Source organism: Gymnodraco acuticeps, unplaced genomic scaffold, assembly GCF_902827175.1.
Source record: "Gymnodraco acuticeps unplaced genomic scaffold, fGymAcu1.1, whole genome shotgun sequence".
Taxonomy (NCBI): domain Eukaryota; kingdom Metazoa; phylum Chordata; class Actinopteri; order Perciformes; family Bathydraconidae; genus Gymnodraco; species Gymnodraco acuticeps.
Genome location: NW_022990100.1, coordinates 191,517 through 209,448, shown reverse-complemented (window position 1 = coordinate 209,448; position 17,932 = coordinate 191,517). Strand labels below are relative to the sequence as shown.

General features: G+C 43.1%; 1 protein-coding gene across 1 annotated transcript; it reads left to right on the top strand.

The window, feature by feature from the left end:
* Positions 1–2,690: 2,690 nt before the first annotated feature.
* On the top strand, positions 2,691–17,703 carry LOC117546253 (vacuolar protein 8-like). Its single transcript, XM_034216414.1, has 10 exons — positions 2,691–2,789; positions 2,985–3,102; positions 4,775–4,983; positions 5,262–5,307; positions 13,358–13,491; positions 14,701–14,832; positions 14,906–15,020; positions 15,140–15,274; positions 15,357–15,482; positions 17,063–17,703. Exons 1-10 carry the CDS (start codon positions 2,691–2,693, stop codon positions 17,221–17,223), a joined length of 1,275 nt encoding a protein of 424 aa, XP_034072305.1. The 3' UTR covers positions 17,224–17,703.
* The last annotated feature ends 229 nt before the right edge of the window (positions 17,704–17,932 follow it).

Genomic DNA, 17,932 nt, shown 5'->3' with positions numbered 1-17,932 from the left:
TCTCCTGCTGATGTTCAGGTGTATATCAGTATGTAGTGTCTCTACTTTAAAGAGTCCTCTCCTGCTGATGTTCAGGTGTATATCAGTATGTAGTGTCTCTACTTTAAAGAGTCCTCTCCTGCTGATGTTCAGGTGTATATCAGTATGTAGTGTCTCTACTTTAAAGAGTCCTCTCCTGCTGATGTTCAGGTGTATATCAGTATGTAGTGTCTCTAGTTTAAGAGTCCTCTCCTGCTGATGTTTTAGGTGTATATCAGTATGTAGTGTATCTACTTTAAAGAGTCCTCTCCTGCTGATGTTCAGGTGTATATCAGTATGTAGTGTCTCTACTTTAAAGAGTCCTCTCCTGCTGATGTTCAGGTGTATATCAGTATTGTCTCTACTTTAAAGAGTCCTCTCCTGCTGATGTTCAGGTGTATATCAGTATGTAGTGCTCTACTTTTAAAGAGTCCTCTCCTGCTGATTCAGGTGTATATCAGTATCAGTGTCTCTACTTTAAAGAGTCCTCTCCTGCTGATGTTCAGGTGTATATCAGTATGCAGTGTCTCTACTTTAAAGAGTCCTCTCCTGCTGATGTTCAGGTGTATATCAGTATGTAGTGTCTCTACTTTAAAGAGTCCTCTCCTGCTGATGTTCAGGTGTATATCAGTATGTAGTGTCTCTACTTTAAAGAGTCCTCTCCTGCTGATGATCAGGTGTATATCAGTGTATGTGTCTCTCTACTTTAAAGAGTCCTCTCCTGCTGATGTTCAGGTGTATATCAGTATGTAGTGTCTCTACTTTAAAGAGTCCTCTCCTGCTGATGTTCAGGTGTATATCAGTATGTATTCTCTACTTTAAAGAGTCCTCTCCTGCTGATGTTCAGGTGTGTATCAGTATGTAGTGTCTCTACTTTAAAGAGTCCTCTCCTGCTGATGTTCAGGTGTATATCAGTATGTAGTGTCTCTACTTTAAAGAGTCCTCTCCTGCTGATGTTCAGGTGTATATCAGTATGTAGTGTCTCTACTTTAAAGAGTCCTCTCCTGCTGATGTTCAGGTGTATATCAGTGTAGTGTCTCTACTTTAAAGAGTCCTCTCCGGCTGCTGTTCAGGTGTATATCAGTATGTAGTGTCTCTACTTTAAAGAGTCCTCTCCTGCTGATGTTCAGGTGTATATCAGTATGTAGTGTCTCTACTTTAAAGAGTCCTCTCCTGCTGATGTTCAGGTGTATATCAGTATGTAGTGTCTCTACTTTAAAGAGTCCTCTCCTGCTGATGTTCAGGTGTATATCAGTATGTAGTGTCTCTACTTTAAAGAGTCCTCTCCTGCTGATGTTCAGGTGTATATCAGTATGTAGTGTCCTACTTTAAAGAGTCCTCTCCTGCTGATGTTCAGGTGTATATCAGTATGTAGTGTCTCTACTTTAAAGAGTCCTCTCCTGCTGATGTTCAGTGTATATCAGTATGTAGTGTCTCTACTTTAAAGAGTCCTCTCCTGCTGATGTTCAGGTGTATATCAGTATGTAGTGTCTCTACTTTAAAGAGTCCTCTCCTGCTGATGTTCAGGTGTATATCAGTATGTAGTGTCTCTACTTTAAAGAGTCCTCTCCTGCTGATGTTCAGGTGTATATCAGTATGTAGTGTCTCTACTTTAAAGAGTCCTCTCCTGCTGATGTTCAGGTGTATATCAGTATGTAGTGTCTCTACTTTAAAGAGTCCTCTCCTGCTGATGTTCAGGTGTATATCAGTATGTAGTTCTCTACTTTAAAGAGTCCTGTCCTGCTGATGTTCAGGTGTATATCAGTATGTAGTGTCTCTACTTTAAAGAGTCCTCTCCTGCTGATGTTCAGGTGTATATCAGTATGTATGTCTCTACTTTAAAGAGTCCTCTCCTGCTGATGTTCAGGTGTATATCAGTATGTAGTGTCTCTACTTTAAAGAGTCCTCTCCTGCTGATGTTCAGGTGTATATCAGTATGTAGTGTCTCTACTTTAAAGAGTCCTCTCCTGCTGATGTTCAGGTGTATATCAGTATGTAGTGTCTCTACTTTAAAGAGTCCTCTCCTGCTGATGTTCAGTGTATATCAGTATGTAGTGTCTCTACTTTAAAGAGTCCTCTCCTGCTGATGTTCAGTGTATATCAGTATGTAGTGTCTCCTTTAAAGAGTCCTCTCCTGCTGATGTTTCAGGTGTATATCAGTATGTAGTGTCTCTACTTTAAAGAGTCCTCTCCTGCTGATGTTCAGATGTATATCAGTATGTAGTGTCTCTACTTTAAAGAGTCCTCTCCTGCTGATGTTCAGGTGTATATCAGTATGTAGTGTCTCTACTTTAAAGAGTCCTCTCCTGCTGATGTTCAGGTGTATATCAGTATGTAGTGTCTCTACTTTAAAGAGTCCTCTCCTGCTGATGTTCAGTGTATATCAGTATGTAGTGTCTCTACTTAAAGAGTCCTCTCCTGCTGATGTTCAGGTGTATATCAGTATGTAGTGTCCTCTACCTGTGACATGTCTGTCTCTGATTGTTATCTGGCTGGCTCTGTTGTTATTGGTCAACATCTTAGAGATGTCCCCCTCATGGAATCATGTTTTTAATATTGCTGTTTTAAATCTAATTGTTTTCCACAATCACATCTTAAATCGACCGATGAATAGGGTCATAATAACCGTGCACTAACTCTGGTGTCAGTGTGCAGTAGCCTCTGTGGTTGAGATGGGGATGCTGGTTCCGCTGCCTGGATCTGATCCGGTCCGGAGACTCCAGCGCTCAGAGCCACTCCTGCGGCCTGCGTCGTCCTCCTCGCCTCCTCAGGTGGGTGCAGAAGGATTTAAGGTCTTTAAATGTTTAATAATTATTATTCTCTCGGTGTCTGGCTGTTACATATTTGTACAGATATCTTTATTGTGGGAAGCAGTATTTCAATCTCTCTGTCTGTACACACAAACTGAAAGATGACAATAAAGTTCACTTTGAACTTTTGAAAGTTTCACATGTTTTTTGGTGCAGAGTCGAACAGAGAGGCTGTCATGTGGAGGGAGTGAAGCCTCTGCTGCTTTAGCCAAATCCTACGACTCTCGAGAGCAGCAGGTGGCCTCCTGGGCTCTGCTGCACCTCACACACTCAGGTGGGTCACTTCCTTTAAAGGTCCCCTATTATACTGTTTTTCATCAATATATTATAGGTCTCAGATATATACAGAGCCTGTCTCTGATTGGCTGAAACACCAAACAGATCATTGTAGCATTACCCATAATCCCCTCTGTTTCAGCCCTGTTTCAAAAGTGCTGATTCTCTGTCTGTTACTTCAGATGAAAATAAGGAGCCCCTCCCCACGCCCCTCTGAGAGACATTTGGTTACAAAGAACTCAATGGAGCTCTAGGAGGAGATTCAGGTGACAAGGGGGGGGGGGGGGGGTTACCTTGGTGCTGATTGGCTAATGGTTACACAAGACCAAACATCGTTATGACATCACAAAGTGGCCAAAATCTGATCAGCTCATTTTCAGACAGGTTTTTATAGAAATGGATCAAAAAGAGAGAGAATCTTTATTCCTGAAACTTTCAGAGTCTCTTTCCACAGAGGGGACACATGTTGATGTAAGAGACATGAAGAAGAGGGACACATGTTGATGTAGAAGAGACATGAAGAAGAGGGACACATGTTGATGTAGAAGAGACATGAGAAGAGGGGACACATGTTGATGTAGAAGAGACATGAAGAAGAGGACACATGTTGATGTAGAAGAGACATGAAGAAGAGGGGACACATGTTGATGTAGAAGAGACATGAAGAAGAGGGGACACATGTTGATGTAGAAGAGACTGAAGAAGAGGGGACACATGTTGATGTAGAAGAGACATGAAGAAGAGGGGACACATGTTGATGTAGAAGAGACATGAAGAAGAGGGACACATGTTGATGTAGAAGAGACATGAAGAAGAGGGGACACATGTTGATGTAGAAGAGACATGAGAAGAGGGGACACATGTTGATGTAGAAGAGACATGAAGAAGAGGGACACATGTTGATGTAGAAGAGACATGAAGAAGAGGGACACATGTTGATGAGAAGAGACATGAAGAAGAGGGGACACATGTTGATGTAGAAGAGACATGAAGAAGAGGGGACACATGTTGATGTAGAAGAGACATGAGAAGAGGGGACACATGTTGATGTAGAAGAGACATGAAGAAGAGGGACACATGTTGATGTAGAAGAGACGAAGAAGAGGGGACACATGTTGATGTAAAGAGACATGAAGAAGAGGGGACACATGTTGATGTAGAAGAGACATGAAGAAGAGGGGACACATGTTGATGTAGAAGAGACATGGAGAAGAGGGGACACATGTTGATGTAGAAGAGACATGAAGAAGAGGGGACACATGTTGATGTAGAAGAGACATGAAGAAGAGGGGACACATGTTGATGTAGAAGAGACATGAAGAAGAGGGGACACATGTTGATGTAGAAGAGACATGAAGAAGAGGGGACACATGTTGATGTAGAAGAGAAGAAGAGGGGACACATGTTGATGTAGAAGAGACATGAAGAAGAGGGGACACATGTTGATGTAGAAGACATGAGAAGAGGGGACACATGTTGATGTAGAAGAGACATGAAGAAGAGGGGACACATGTTGATGTAGAAGAGACATGAAGAAGAGGGGACACATGTTGATGTAGAAGAGACATGAAGAAGAGGATTTTGCATAATAGGTGACCTTTTAATCCTCACAGATTTAACAAAAGCAGATGTGTTTTTCTGTTGTTGCTCCTCTCTCTCTCTTCCTCCAGATTGGTCCAGGAGGCTGCTGGGTGATGCGGGGGGGTTCCCGGTTCTGGTTCTGCTGCTGCAGGGCTCAGACTCAGAGGTCCAGTTCTACAGCTGCTCCGCCCTCTGCAACATCTCTTCTGCTCGGGAGCTCCACCGGAAGCTGCTGAGCATCGGGAGTCACTTCCTGTTGAAGTCCCTGCTGACGCTCGCCTCCTCCTCCGTGCAAAAGGTAACGTTGTAAAGCACCGCAAAATACACCCCCTTATAGGTTACCAGGGCCATGAGAACATCCGGTACAGGAGGGTGCTGCTGCTGTGAATAAGGCCGACTATGGAGTCCGATGAGCGGACTGTAAAGCACCGCAAAATACACCTCCTTCCTGATTACAATTGGCAAGTCTTATGTATATCTGTAAATGATATACTATCATATGTATATACAGTATATTATAAGCCTTTATTCCTGCTACTGCAACATGTTTATAAATGGTGTTTTGTTGTTGTTTAGAAGTCGATGCAGGCGTGCAGATGCCTTCAGACTCTCTCACAGAATGGTACATATGTTCCCATTACACTTTGCTGATGCCTTTATCCATTTAAATAACAATAAGTGCATGTAACCATGAAGATGCAAACTCAAAAAGTGTCTATACTAGATGTGAGAAAATGAATATAAATACATTTTTACCACTGAAGATAGTACTTGTGTATTTTAACTAAAGTAACTTTTGTAATGTCCCATAATATGTGTATTAGCGTGGACTGTGTGTTGTTGTGTGGAGGGTTTTTCCAGCAAGGCAAGTTTATTTATAAAGCACCTTTCAACACAAGGCAATTCAAAGCGCCCTCCAAAAAAACAAAACAAGCTAATATAGAATAACACAGATATTAAATACATGGATACAAGTTACAGTGCAGTGTAAGATATGAATAGTTCAATTATAAGCAGCGTCAAAAAGAAAAGTCTTCATCCTGGATTTAAAAGTACTCAGTGTTTCAGCAGACCTGCAGGTTTCTGGGAGTTTGTTCCAGATATTTGGAGCATAATAACTGAACTCCTCCATGTTTGGTTCTGACTCTGGGGACAGAAAAGTGCACCGTACTTTAACAACAAACTCCTCCTAGGGATTTTATCCAATCGTCTTCAAATCTTGACAGTAGCATCTCAAGACCTGGCAGATGAAAAGTTAGTGGCGCCCATTTTGACTCTCGCCTGATGGCTATGTGATCCCTTTCCATGGAAGGTGATTATCTCCTAGCGCCAGCTGACAGGCTCCAAACGGCCCAAACGTCACATGATGGTTAATGCTTCGGCCCCGAACAGCTCATCTCCAAATCTGAGGGGCCGAAACACGATATTGCTGTGACACCAATGGTGTCGACAGTCTTTACGTTTGGTGTCAATCATGATGAAGTCCAAGCTCTGTAACATGAATGGCATGTCCCCCAAAGAGTTTATGGAGATCAGAAACAGTCATAATTGTCTATGATAAACTGTGTAGCCATAATAGAGGCACTCAGAGACTTAACGTCCCCTTTAAACCCACCGTATGTAATCCCACAGCCGTGACAGCATACAATAATGTACTGTATTATAAACACTTTGTAATCTAGAGCCTTGGCTATTAATCATAATATTATAATATCATATTTTCCAGTGTTCCCTAAGTGATCAACTTAAGTAGAAAATAAAAGTACTTAAGTTTTTCCATCTTATTCATCTTTATACTTTTCTAAATCACTTCATCTCACAGGTCAATATTTTACTTTTTACTCAGTTACGTTTTTCTTACAGCTTTAGTGACTTCTTTTAGATATACTGTACACTTTGTACTAACCCTAACCTTAACCCCATCCATACCATAATTAGGTGATTTTAAATGTGAGTTTTCATTAACTTGTGTCCGTTAATGGGTTTAGAAATCTTCCTACTTCTCAAGATAAATAAACTATTTGTTAGTGAAACCCTGACAGCGAGGATTTTTTACCAAAGTTTTGCAGATAATAATTACGCATTTCTATTTAAGTGAGGTTTTAAATGTTTGTGTTGTTGAATTAAAAGCACATCACATAAGGCATATATACATTTTCAGTTTTTATTTGACTCTATTGAGGTGAGTGACACCATGTTTCAGTCAATACAATTACATGTTCCGCTCTTCACCTACACATTCTGAGTATTACAGTCCCAGAATATTTGACCAGCTTCTATGAACACATTTAAAAAATGTAAACATATATAATGGAATTGAATGTGTACAGTGAGACAAATATAAAAACACAATTTTATATTTCATACCATGGGTTGTTTTATTTATGAAAGTGTTGATTAAACATACAATGAATAAGTACTTTAGTAACCAAAATGTGATACAGTAAATCATGTATACTGTATATGTTTACACAGTGAGGCACACGCATACACAAATAGATTTGAATTTTAATTTAATTTTTAAATCAAATCTTTCTAATCCTAATTGTATCAGGAAAATGAGTTGCGGGCAAACCTGAGCTCCAGGAGAAAACCCAAAAGTGGAAGCGGGGTACGGTGGCCCTGAAGTGCAAGTCAAAACAACATTTCACAAAACACTTCAACATTTCACATTTTACGGAAAGGGTATTCCTTTAAGGAGAACACTTCTTGTTTGTGATTGGACAGAGCCAGCCAGAGAAGAACTGCTGTGATTGGTTGTTTTTGCTGCCAGTCAAGAAATGATGCTTCGTGATTGGTCAGCACCCGGCCGACAGCACCACGTACTTCCTGTTTGGTACTGTTCAGCTGTTTCTTCACAAATTGTAAACTGAGTTGGAAAGAATGGAAGAAGAGATGAACGAAGGATATACATACGATGTTATCCTCGACATGCTGTCAACCCATCACGACATCTACATGTCCCTTAGAACCAGGGGTGTAGTGCTGCCGGATCGCCGCTCCGGTTGTTAGCATCTGGTTAGCTAGCTATGCCAACGTACATAAGGAGTTGTTTCTACAACAAGGTGGAGGAGAGTCCTCTCCTGTCAGACTGAGAGGATCTTATAACTACAGCTCAGTAATAATATTAATAATACATTTGATTTATATAGCACACTTTAAACATAAAAGGATCAAATAAATAAAGTCAGTGAGGTGTCCTCAGTCCTAACTCTTTAAACCGCGCTTTCAGGGTTCTAAGCAGGGGTGTCGTGCTATTTTTATAATTGCAGGAGCGCACCAACAAAACAGCAACATATGGACATAGGTTACTACATCAAAAGTGTGCAAATGTATTTAGAATCCTGTCCATGTGACCCTTTTGTTAGTGGGTGGTGGACCTCACATCCTCTAGGGGGGTCCGGGGGCATGCTCCCCCGGGAAGATGATTTTTTTAAAGTTGAAGTTAAATTCAATCTGGTGCACTTTGAGAGCAAAGTTAGGGACTAAATCTATGGATACATCTCTCAACAACACCCATGTGAAACAGTACTGTAACCAGAAGTACTTTTTCTTAAGCATATCTTACTAATCACTCCCCTTTTAAACTGTATTTTAGTTTTACTGTCCTATAGAATGAGTTGGAATTATTTCATACCTATTTATTCTCTTATTTTTTATAATGATAATAAAAAGGTGTGCTTTGGAAATACTTGTTTACATAAATGGTGACCAAACCGTTTGAGACCCACTGAGATAGCTTAGACTAAAGTTATCTATCTAAACACTCAGAGAGTCCTTTAGCTCACTGAGCTGTAGTTATAAGATCCTCTCAGTCTGACAGGAGAGGACTCTCCTCCACCTTGTTGTAGAAACAACTGCTTATGTACGTTAGCATAGCTAGCTAACCAGATGTTAACAACCGGTAAAGCGGTGCTCCGGCAGCTGTGACTACCTGATTTGCATCTCTGCCCGATTTGCATTGCGCAAGCGCAAGATGGTCCACCATATTGGACAGCTACATACGGCAACCCAAATAGGACATTTGTTTCGCGAAGCAGACATTTAAAAAAACAAAAACCCGACAACATTAATCTGAACGAGAGAGAGAGTTATTGTTATTACAACGTGACTTCACTATTATTTAACAAATACTTTTATTGGGTTGATTACATTCTTAGAATAAGTGAGAAATTGATTTATCTTCTGTTAGACAGTTATCATACTGAAGAAATATTTACTGTGAATGTATGCAAAAATGTTTGGCATTAATAATTTATATGTAATTACATTAACTATGAATGTTAACATTTTATTTCAAATTAAATACAATTACATAAAAGATTTTCCATTTAAAAAAAAAAAAAGTTGATTCAAGAACACATCTCTGTTAGATCAGTAGTTTTCCTATATTACAATTATTGCTAAATTTTAAAAGTCTTTACCAGCTTTGGAATTATATATATATATCATTGAGATTAATGTTGTCAGGTTTTTTTAGTAATCTTTTTCTGCTTTGCCAAACGCCACTGTCAAGGGTCCTATTTGGGTTGCCGTATGTAGCTGTCCAATATGGCGGACCATCTCGCGCTTGCGCAATGCAAATCGGGCAAAGATGCAAATGGGGTAGTCACAAGCACTACACCCCTGGTTCTAAGGGACATGTAGATGTCGTGATGGGTTGACAGCATGTCGAGGATAACATCGTATGTATATCCTTCGTTCATCTCTTCTTCCATTCTTTCCAACTCAGTTTACAATTCGTGAAGAAACAGCTGACCAGTACCAAACAGGAAGTACGTGGTGCTGTCGGCCGGGTGCTGACCAATCACGAAGCGTCATTTCTTAACTGGCAGCAAAAACAGCCAATCACAGCAGTGCTTCTCTGGCTGGCTCTGTCCAATCACAAACAACAAGTGTTCTCCTTAAAGGAATACCCGTTCTGTAAAATGTGAAATGCTGTAGTGTTTTCTGAAATGTTGTTTCGACTTGCACTTCAGGAACACTGTATGCGGGGGAAGATCCAACAATACATTACATTTATATAGCGCTTTTCTTGAATTCAAAGACGCTTTGGAGGGTGGAGTGAGGTGAGGGAAATGGAGGAGGGACTTATTGTTGATGTGTTTTTTTTAATCCTTATTAATATGGATTTCTGGAAAACCTGAGCTCCAGGAGAAAACCCTATCTGAGCAAAAAGTGAAGGAGGGAGGGAGGGGGTGAGGTAGGAGGAAGGAGGTGAGGGAAATGGAGGAGGGACTTATTGTTGATGTGTTTTTTTTAATCCTTATTAATATGGATTTCTGGAAAACCTGAGCTCCAGGAGAAAACCCTATCTGAGCAAAAAGTGAAGGAGGGAGGGGGTGAGGGAAATGGAGGAGGGACTTATTGTTGATGTGTTTTTTTTAATCCTTATTAATATGGATTTCTGGAAAACCTGAGCTCCAGGAGAAAACCCTATCTGAGCAAAAAGTGAAGGAGGGAGGGGGTGAGGGAAATGGAGGCAGGGAGTTACTGTTGTCCAGCTGGAGCTGAATCACCAGAAGCTTCCTCCATCTTCTCCATCTTCTCTGAGGAGGTGTTTGCAAGCGCAAGATGGTCCCGCCTTATTGGACTGCTACATACGGAACAAATAGGACATTTGTTTCGCAAAGCAGACATTTTGTTTCTTCCTCATCTCCTTCTCTTGCATCTTCCTTATCATTTTCTGCAAGACAACGTCTCTATCCTCAGTCTCCCCCCTTCTGTGAGAGAAGAAACCTCTGCTCTTATTCTTCATGTGAAGACAGAGGTCTTCCAGAAGTTTCTTTTCCTCCTCCATCTTTTTCTCAGTCGTTGCCCAGCTCAGTCTTCTCAGAGCCAGGTCGTCCCTCTGCTCCTCCACCTGTTTCAGTTGTGTCTCCGTCAGATGAAGCTTGGTCTCCATGCTCTGGTGTTTCTGGGCCAGGTTGTCCTTCTTCTGAGTTACCTCCTTTAATTTGGTCTCCACCAAATGAACCTTGGTCTCCCAGCTCTCCTGGTTCTGGGCCAGGTCTTTGGAGAGCTTCTTCTTCTGCTCTTCCAATTGGTTTTCCAACTGCTTGACATCCGTCTCCTTGCGTTGGACAAACTGCTCCCAGTTCAGCTGTTTTTCAGCCAGGTCTTTGGAGAACTTCTCCTCCTGCTCTCTCATCTGTTCTTTCAGCTGTTTGACGTCCGTCTCCCAGCCCAGGTTATTCTCGGCCTGGCGATCTTTCTCCTTTTCCACCTGCTTTAATTTAGCCTCCACCTGTTTGAACTCAGTCTCCAAGGTCAGGGTTACCTTGGCCATGTCGTTCTTTTCCTGAGTCACCTCATTTAGTGTTGTCTCCATCTGTTGCTTCTCAGTCTCCCAGGTGTGACTCTTATCGGCCAGGTCTTTAGAGAACTCTTCCTCTTGCCTTTTCAACTGGGCCTCCATCTGTAGGAATTCCGTCTCCAAGGTCTTGTTTCTACTGGCCTGGTAATTGTTCTTCTTCTCCACCTCTTTCAACTTCATCACCATCTCTTGCTTCTCACTCTCCCAGGTGAGAGTCTTTTCGGCCAGGCTCTTGGTGACATTTTCCTCGCATTGAAGGAGTTGTTCCTCTCTTCTCTGCAGCAGGTTTAAAGTCACCAGGTTGGCCTCGTTGTGTTGGTCTGAGAGCTTCTGTTTCTGTGTCTCATACCATGCCACTGTGTCTTCCAGCTGCTCTTTGTGTTGAAGCTCTGCAGCTTCCATCTTCTCCTCCAGACCGCTGTTTCTATCCTCCAAGATGGTCACACACTCAAGGAGTTCTTCCCCTTTTCTTATCAGCTCTTTCATGGTCTCCCCTTTCCTCATCCTCAGTTTGATGATCTCTGGGTCACACTGCAGGGGAACATCATTGTTCTCGCTGTCAGATGTCGCCTGGTCCTTCTCGTCCGAGACATTTCCTTTCTCTGCCTCATGCCTTGCCACAATTTGGTCCAGCTGCCTCTTGTGTTGGCATTCTGCATTTTTCAATATTCCCATTCAGACGTGAGATTTCTGCCTCATGCTCCATGATGGTGTCAACCAGCCTTTTGTTCTCTTTGTGGAGCCCTGAGTCCCTGTAGCTCAGGAGCTCCTCGAGACGTTTGACCTTGTCTTTTTGTTTGCGCATACTGTGGCAAAATGTCGTCCTCTCCTCCTGAAATGCCCCACGATACTCCTCCAGGCCGTTTATCTGGCCGTTTCTGCAGTGGACCTGCCTGTAAGCTCGATCCGCTTCAGCTCCATGGTCGAATGGCCTGGGGTTTCCCCTGTTGTTCTGGTGGCTTCTTCTATCCATGGCACCGTCTGTAGACTTGTGTTGTGCGTAGGTAGAATAATATATTTCTCTTTGGAAGAAGTGTTCTGTGTAGAAGTCTGCGAAGGTGGTCTGAATGCGTGTCACCACTTACAGCTCTGGAGGGAAGAGTGTGGAGTGAATGCACATCACAGCCCTTGCAGTCTTCCTTCAGACTCCTGTGACATCATCATGACATCACAGATCTCTTTGATCTTCTGTGACATCATCATGACATCACAGATCTCTTTGATCTTCTGTGACATCATCATGACATCACAGATCTCTTTGATCTTCTGTGACGGAACATTCATCAAAGCCAATGATGTCATCGCTTCAGTGTGTCATAAGTGATGTCACTGAAATAGTTTGGTTTAGACTTATGGTGTTGCCATGGAAACACAAACTCGCAATAATCATTATAAAAACAGAAACAGTACAAACTAAACAAAACAATAAACAACAATAAAACCCGATGTTGTCACAAGTGAAAAGTACATAGTCCAAACGTCACATGATAGTTAACGCTCCGGCCCTGAACAGCTCTACGTCAAATCTGATCATCTCATCATATTGCCACGGAAAGACGAACTCGCCATGAAGCACGATGTCGACGTAACTCAATGGTAAATGGTCCAAACACCACCAAACTTCAGATGGCCGTTAATGTTAGAGCCCTCAACTCCTCTCTGATAACGAGGCAGCCCTCCAGACATCTGAGCCAATTGTGAGTCTTCACCGCACGCCGTAGCCGTGATGTGGCGCCCATTTGGAGGCTCGCTTGATGGCTATGTGATGGAGCTGGACTGTGTGTTGTTGTGCGTAGATCTGATCCAGGAGCAGCTGATGGAGCTGGACTGTGTGTTGTTGTGTGTAGATCTGATCCAGGAGCAGCTGATGGATCCAGACTGTGTGTTGTTGTGTGTAGATCTGATCCAGGAGCAGCTGATGGATCCAAACTGTGTGTTGTTGTGTGTAGATCTGATCCAGGAGCAGCTGATGGATCCAGACTGTGTGTTGTTGTGTGTAGATCTGATCCAGGAGCAGCTGATGGATCCAGACTGTGTGTTGTGTGTGTAGATCTGATCCAGGAGCAGCTGATGGATCCAGACTGTGTGTTGTTGTGTGTAGATCTGATCCAGGAGCAGCTGATGGATCCAGACTGTGTGTTGTTGTGTGTAGATCTGATCCAGGAGCAGCTGATGGAGCTGGACTGTGTGTTGTTGGATGTAGATCTGATCCAGGAGCAGCTGATGGAGCTGGACTGTGTGTTGTTGTGCGTAGATCTGATCCAGGAGCAGCTGATGGAGCTGGACTGTGTGTTGTTGTGTGTAGATCTGATCCAGGAGCAGCTGATGGAGCTGGACTGTGTGTTGTTGTGTGTAGATCTGATCCAGGAGCAGCTGATGGAGCTGGACTGTGTGTTGCCTCTGCAGTCCCTGCTGAAGACATCCTCTGCTGAGTGGAGAGAGTCGGCCGTCACACTGCTCTCTGCGCTGACTTCACACACACCGAACCAAGTGAGGTTTCCTCCACAGCGGGATCATTATAATATTCATTGTTAAACATTAGTGGGTAGATCATGGTGTAGGAGCCAATTAACACGGTCACTATAAAGGCAGGAACCTATGTTTGTGGGTAGAGGTTCCGCCGGAAGGCCATACAGTTTTTGACCACACACGGAGAACACACACACACACACACACACACACTGAGAACACACACACACACACACGGAGAACACACACACACACACACACACGGAGAACACACACACACACACACAGAGAACACACACACACACGGAGAACACACACAAACACGGGATTACAAACATGGAAAAGGTATTGTGTGAACCGTAATATCGTGTACGGTGAATGAGAGAACGAAGCAAGTGAAATGGAAAGCAGTGAAAGGAAAAGCAAGGACTGTATCGAACTGGAAACTTTGTGTCAATTGCGCAACATAGCGGATCCTCAGAGGCTGAAAGCGTGGCTTGGCCTCTACACATGGGTTAATAACCACACAATGGGCTTCAGACGTGAACGCCTCCTACCTAACAAGAGCCACAGATTCAACACGTTTATACGATGTCTTTGTCGATGTTGGCGACCCCTTGTGGCGGTTTAGTGTCTCTTGTTTGTCATATTCTGTCTTTTCTGTTGTTTCTCTCTTTTTGGTCATTCTGTCTCTTTTTAGACTTCGTCTTTTTTGGTTGTGTTAGTAGACATGTGTCGCCTCTTTGTGACTTCTCGTTGTCTCATTTCGGTGGTTCTGCATCTCTTTGCAGTCGTTTTGTGTCTCTTGGACTTTTTAAATGTTGCATATCTTTGTAGAACATCGTCCTCTTAGAATCATATTCTCTATCGTTTGTTCTTTGATCTAGTTTTTGCATATTTTTTCGGCCATTCTGAATCTTTTTGTAGACATTTGTGTTTCCTATCATTTGTGTTGTCTGGTGCCTTGTTTCAGTCGCTGTAGTCGGAGTGTCTGTTCTGCATCCAGACATGTGGTTTTCCTAATGACTTGTGTCCCTTAGTGACTTACCAACAAGAAATGTGAGCAATAGCTTCAAGCAGAGGTCATTCCAAAGAACAAGGATATTTCTTTGCCGGACATTCCTTCCTTTTTCATGACCTTGAACTAGTAATCAGTCGATGTCCAATCAAAACCATTTGCTGCTCTGTTTTGATCCCAGGTTTGATAATATCTCCCTGGGTTGTTTGCAGGCCGTCCTGGTGAGCGAGGGTCTGCTGGAGGAAGTGGGTCAGCTGCTTCTTCATCCCACATGCAGCTCCGTCATCATCACACACAGCTGCAGGATCATCACTGACCTGAGCAGCTGCAGCGAGGGTCAGCAGGTCAAACTCATGATTTAACGCCTGCAGTAAAAAGACACAACGCGCCTGAGTATAATCCGTCTTTGTTATCCAGGCTGTGATGGAGGCTCGCTGTTTGTCAGGACTCCTCGGCGCTCTTCTGTCTCCGTCTCTGACTGATGACACTTTAATACATCTGACGTCATGCTTGCAAAACCTCATGACACAACGTGAGGGACCTGGACTCAAACTAGTATTGGTCTGGTTAGCTCTTTCTATGTGGGATCAAACCCAAAGACATCCTTTATCTGTTTTGTAATCAGCCATAATCCTTCACTTTCTTCTTCAGATCCACTTCAGTCTGAGTTGTCGGTCATGATAACATCAGAGCACGTTTCCAGACTTGTGAAGTTATCGGGACGATCACAAAACCCTCAGTTATCGTACAACAGTGCGGCCGTCATCGGCAGACTGGAAATGACAGGTAATGTTCTGTGAAAGTATGACGACCTGATAGAAGTAAACAGATTGGTTTATGAAACGGTGTCTTCATACTCTTCATCCAGGAGAGACGCTCCAGCTGCTGAAGCCTCACTACGTCGCCATGTTGGAGTACCTGTCGGTGCTTCTCCAAAATAAAGATTTAAAGTTCCAGCAGCTTGGCTTAGTGACGATATCCAACCTCAAGACAGGTTTGTATTCGTTCTACCCTCGGGCGTCACTTTGTGTTGAAGTTCTTTTGGACTCTTTTGGACTCATGTGTTTTACTGTGTTCTAATCCTGGCTCCTTCTGGATGGTTTGCACTGTAGACACTCTGCATCCTTTTCTGGTCAATTTCTCTTTCATTGTTTTCTCCCTTTTTAGTCGTTTTGCATTTCTTTTTGGTCATTTTGCATCTCCTATTAGACTTTGTGTCTTTATGTTATATCCGGTCTCTTTTTGGTTGCTTTACGCTTTGGCAGACATTTTGCATCTCTCTTTGTTATTGTATTCCCTTTTCCTACTTCGGTCTTGTTTTGGCCTTTTTGGTAAACCGTTAAAGCTCCCAGGTCATGGCCATTTCTACTGATCATAATTCCATTGTTGAGGTCTACTAGAATAGATTTGAACTCACATTGTTTCTCATCCAGCGTCTCTGTAAAGTACACTGAACAAAAATATAAACGCAACACTTTTGTTTTTGCTCCCATTCTTCATGAGATGAACTCAAAGATCTAAAACATGTTCTATAAACACAAAATAACCATTTCTCTCAAATGTTGTTCTCAAATCTGAAAGAATCTGTGATAGTGAGCACTTCTCCTTTGCCGAGATAATCCATCCCACCTCACAGGTGTGGCATATCAAGATGCTGATTAGACAGCATGATTATTGCACAGGTGAGCCTTAGGCTGGCCACAATAAAAGGCCACTCTGAAACATGCAGTTTTGCTTTATTGGGGGGGTCTGGGGGGGTCCGAAAACCAAACAGTATCTCGTGTGAGGGGTAGGGTTAGGGTTAGGGGTAGGGTTAGGGTAATGTTGTGAATGGAGTGGCCCGTGGTGGTGGTGGGGTTATGGTATGGGCAGGCGTATGTTATGGACGACGAGCACAGGCCACTCGATTCACAACATTACCCTAACCCTACACCGACTCACAGCCTCGCCGCGTCCCGCCGTCTCAGGGAGGAGAAATCGGCGGAGCTGCAGCTGAGAAAAGATTGAGGGTGTGTGTGAGGAAGTCCGTGGATTGGTCCATTTGGACCAATCCACGGAGGGGTCGTTACGTCACTTGGTTCCCGGAAGAAACAAATGGAAAAAGAGAAATCTCCAGCGAGGCGTTCTGGGGCAGCACAGACAGGTCTTCTCTGTGTTAGAGTTTTACTCGCTACAGGGTGTACTTTGGGGTTTGTGACTCTGCAGAGCGTTACATGCAGAACAAGCTTCATAACACAAGAGGACGGGTACTAACCAGAAAAGCACGACATGGGACCTTTAATAATCAGTAGGCTAGGGTTTTCCCCTTTTCTCTGTTACTTTTTTAGACGAAGTAAATGTGTTTCTCCTACATTTTTAAATTGTCTGCTGTGCGAAACAACCTTTCTAAAAGCGTCCTCATTATTTAGTGAACATTTCTTGATCCATTTTAAACCGTAGTGGGGACAAGATCCACCAAAAGCAGCTCAAAGTACTGCAGCCATTCACACCATCTTATCATAGTAGATATCTTAACAAATGAATCACTACCAGGCCTTGAGATCCAGGAGGTTTGAGTCTTGTGTTTCCCTGCAGATGGAGACTTCTCCTCTCTGTTGTCTGGCGGCGAGGTGGAGGATCAGCTCCGGACGGTTCATGATCAGACGGAGGAAACCAGACGGCTGCTGCAGACGATCCAGCCTCTCGCTCCATCTCCTGTTCACCCTTTACAGCCTCCACACCAGTGGTTGCGTTAGACTTTTTCGTTGTTCGTCATTTTGACGGACAGGATCGTAACATTTCCGTCATAATCCATTATTACCCGTCATTTTATTTTTCATGTTTTAATGATGAGATGAGACATATTTAATATGTTTGGGTACTGAGCAGCAAATGCTCATTCATTCATGTTTTAATGATTCATACAGAACTTCTAAGGGCATGGAGAAACAAAAAGATGAACAGAGACACCGACCGTGTGGTCACTTTTCATGTCAACACGAACATGAATGATTTATTTGTTCCTGCACTGACAGACAGCAGAGGGGGCAGAGGCCGCTAAAAACACCGCCACCATTGTGCCTAAACAGGCAAATACGAACAATGCCATCGTTTGAAATGAGACAATTACAATCAGAATATGAACAAAACATTTACAAGAACAACTCAATTGACCTGCTGTAGCCTGGACGCTGATTTCTGCATCGCCGTGCACCCTCGGACAAATCCGTTACTCATCTTAGCTTCTCTACAGATGTCGCAGAACATTTTGCCATCTTCCCTCCTCAGCCACTTAAACTCTTGCTCCCATTGAACCCGGTACTCCCGCTTGAACTCCTTGCCACTTGCTTGCCCCTCTGCCGCTGGCTGAACGCTGTCAGTTTGAGTCTTACTGGCTTGTCCTTCATCCTCCACCGCATCAATCCCTCTTTTCACCTCGTTTATCCAAACCATCACATTACTGGG

What these genes read in the sequence shown, in the direction of transcription:
- LOC117546253 (XM_034216414.1), top strand. Translation starts at nt 2,691, where the DNA reads ATGGGGATGCTGGTTCCGCTGCCTGGATCTGATCCGGTCCGGAGACTC. An exon ending in GCTGCACCTCACACACTCAG is followed by an intron (nt 3,103 to 4,774) that starts GTGGGTCACTTC and finishes CTCTTCCTCCAG; the next exon opens with ATTGGTCCAGGAGGCTGCTG. An exon ending in TCAGACTCTCTCACAGAATG is followed by an intron (nt 5,308 to 13,357) that starts GTACATATGTTC and finishes TGTTGTGTGTAG; the next exon opens with ATCTGATCCAGGAGCAGCTG.